Source organism: Chenopodium album, chromosome 2 (assembly GCF_948465745.1).
Source record: "Chenopodium album chromosome 2, dcCheAlbu1.1, whole genome shotgun sequence".
NCBI classification, from domain to species: domain Eukaryota; kingdom Viridiplantae; phylum Streptophyta; class Magnoliopsida; order Caryophyllales; family Amaranthaceae; genus Chenopodium; species Chenopodium album.
This window is the reverse complement of record NC_137835.1, coordinates 12,117,003-12,119,779: the sequence shown is the minus strand read 5'-3', so window position 1 is coordinate 12,119,779 and position 2,777 is coordinate 12,117,003. Positions and strand designations below refer to the sequence as shown.

At 37.4% G+C, this 2,777-nt stretch overlaps 1 protein-coding gene across 1 annotated transcript; it reads left to right on the top strand.

Moving 5' to 3' along the window:
- The first annotated feature begins 224 nt into the window (after positions 1 to 224).
- Positions 225 to 1,745, top strand: LOC145568538 (110 kDa U5 small nuclear ribonucleoprotein component CLO-like). The gene is made up of 4 exons (XM_081627963.1): positions 225 to 398; positions 490 to 558; positions 668 to 1,651; positions 1,737 to 1,745. Exons 1-4 carry the CDS (start codon positions 225 to 227, stop codon positions 1,743 to 1,745), a joined length of 1,236 nt encoding a protein of 411 aa, XP_081484089.1.
- Positions 1,746 to 2,777: the final 1,032 nt, after the last annotated feature.

The following is a 2,777-nucleotide window of genomic DNA, read 5'->3' as shown; positions in this document are numbered from 1 at the left end:
TGCAAGATTTAAGCCAAATTTAATCAGAGTATATTTTATTTTACAGTATATAACGCGTGTTTGAATTGCTTAGGTATGGAGGTGATGGCGGTGGGTACGGTGTTGGGTATGGAGTGATGGTAGTGGGTCTGGTAATAATGTAATATCACCAGTTTAACCCTATGCTATTCTCTTTGGTCTTAATTAGATATACAGATACTCGAGATGATGATTAAGGCAGAAAAATGTCTATAAGATCTACCCCCATTTCATTGGTGCTAGAGGATCTTACTGGCAATTCTTATCTCATCAACATAATTGACGTCCCGGGACATCTAGATTTCTCTGATGAGATGACAAGTTCGTTGAGGCTCACTGATGGGGCTGTTCTGGTAGTTGATGCCTCTCAAGGCGTCTTGGTACGTTTATTTTCTGAACCACATATATATTTATTCATTTATATTTTAAAATTCTTAAAAGGACCTTTTTTTTTTTTTTTTGACATTTTAGGTCAGCACTAGGAAGGCAATCACTCATGCTATTCAAGAACACCTTCCAATTGTTGTTGTTATTAATAAGGTATGTCTTTTAACCCTTGCATTTCTCACCTAACTATTAGTTTGTCATTAATTTTTTATTAATGCGCTTACTGTACATTATGCAATGGAAAATGCTTATGGTATTGAAGGTTGATCGTTTGTTCAGTGCTTTTAGAATGACCCCTGAAGAAGCATATAAGCACTTGGAGCAGCTTATATCATCCATAAATGATCATATTACTGTTGAAGAGGGTGGGCCCCATGTAAATCCACTCCCTGGCAACATATGTTTCTCCAGTGCATTGTTTGGATTCTCGTTTACCTTATCTTCGTTTGCAAAAAAACATGTAGCCAATTTTGGACTGAAATGTGATGCGTTGGAGTTTGCGTCTCATCTTTGGGGGTATTCCTACTATGATGCAGACAAGAAAGCTTTTATGAAGGAACCTCCTGCAGTTGGAAGGGAAAGGTGTTTTGTTCAGTATATTTTAGAACCCTTTAATAGGCTGCGTACTCAAGTTCTTGAGAATGATCAAGATAATCTGAAGAAAACACTCTTTGAATTTGGTGTAAGACTTCCTGATGAGACATTGACCATCAAACATTCTGAAGATTATCATCAATATCATCTATTGATGAGGCTAGCATTTAGCTCTATTTTTGGTAAAGTGACAGGATTCACTGACATGGTGGTACACCACATCCCTAGTGTCAAAGAAGCTGCCTCAAGGAAGGTTAACCATATATATAGAGGCTATAAAAAACCACTGATAAAGTCGATGTGCAATTGTGATAAAGCTGGGCCGCTTATGGTTGATATCACTAAGCTCTACCCAACTTCAGATTGCAGCGGTTCTTATGCTCTTGGTAGAGTTTATAGTGGTATTATCCGAAAAGGGCAGGCTGTTTGTGTGTTGACTGAAGATATTGAGGATGAGGGTGATATGGCCGAGGTCACAAATATTTGGTTGTACAAAGCGTGCTATAAAGTACCTATAATTGAAGCTTCACCGGGTTTATTGGTTGTCATTGAGGGAGTCAGTGATGGTATTGAAAAAAGTGCAACTCTTTGTGACAAAAAGGCTTTTGATTTTTTCATCCCGCCTCAATTCAACACACCTTCAGTTTTGAAGGTAGTGTTTGAAGCTTCTAACCCCTTTGAACTTGCGGCTGTCCTAACACAACTATGCAAAACTTTTCCTTTGCAACTGTTAAGAGGAAGTATAATGGTGTTGACTGTCTTTTCTTAAGGAGGCAAAATTTTGTGCTTGTAGATTCAAATATTGGAGAAATATTTGCCCGACATTGAGAGGTTTTTGTCCCGGGAGCATGGCTATGCTATTGCTAATGAGGCACGACAAACCACCACTGCTCGCTTAGTGAAGGTTTTAAAAATTTGTTTTCTTGTTTCTTTTTTCTTTTTTCTGTTTATTATTAGCATGCTCATAATTATTGTTTAATGCAATCATGATTACTCTAACTCTAATTCTAGGCCTTTTTACCGGCTCGTGGCTTGATTGATTTTGATGATGGTCGACTGCTGGGTACTAAAAACCAAGCAATAGCATGTTGTCTGTTCAGCCACTGGGCTGTAGTCCCATCACATCCCAAGTCTGTGGTTGGACGAGAATGTTTTGTAGCCTGACATTTTTTGTAGATAGAAATACCAGTTGTGTAGTGAACGTTAGTTGATATGATCTTGCCATTAAAGTTGTGGGAACGTTGGTTAATGTGCATATTAATCTCAATTGCACACAAACTCAATTACACGTGTTTCAGATAATAAACTTTTCTTATCTGTCTCTTGTTTCTCTTTCCTTATTATCTAAATTCTCTTTCTGTTCTGCTCTTTAATTCTCTTCATTTCCTTTTTATTATATGATCTTTCCTCTTCTTCTGGCTTCGCTGTTACTTATACAGCCAAACAATCAAGATCACCCACTTCCTGAATACCTGTTTCTACTGATTGCACACCACCTATTTCTTTTGTTTTTTTCCTTTGATGGGAATAAACAATTATCACAAGTGCAAGTGCACTTGCTTAATACATGCTTCAAGTTTCCGCCCTACTAATGTTTCATCCTTTTTGAAAAGAGATTATAAGGATAGGGGATCATTGTTATTATGAACCATAGGTCTATTGAAGGGAAGAGAATCTCGATCTCTTCCTAAACTAGCTTTCTTGGCTGCTTGTGAAAGAATGTGAACTTCTTTCAAGCTCTTTGTGCCACTCTATTCAATTTTCATTGTTTTTTTTTT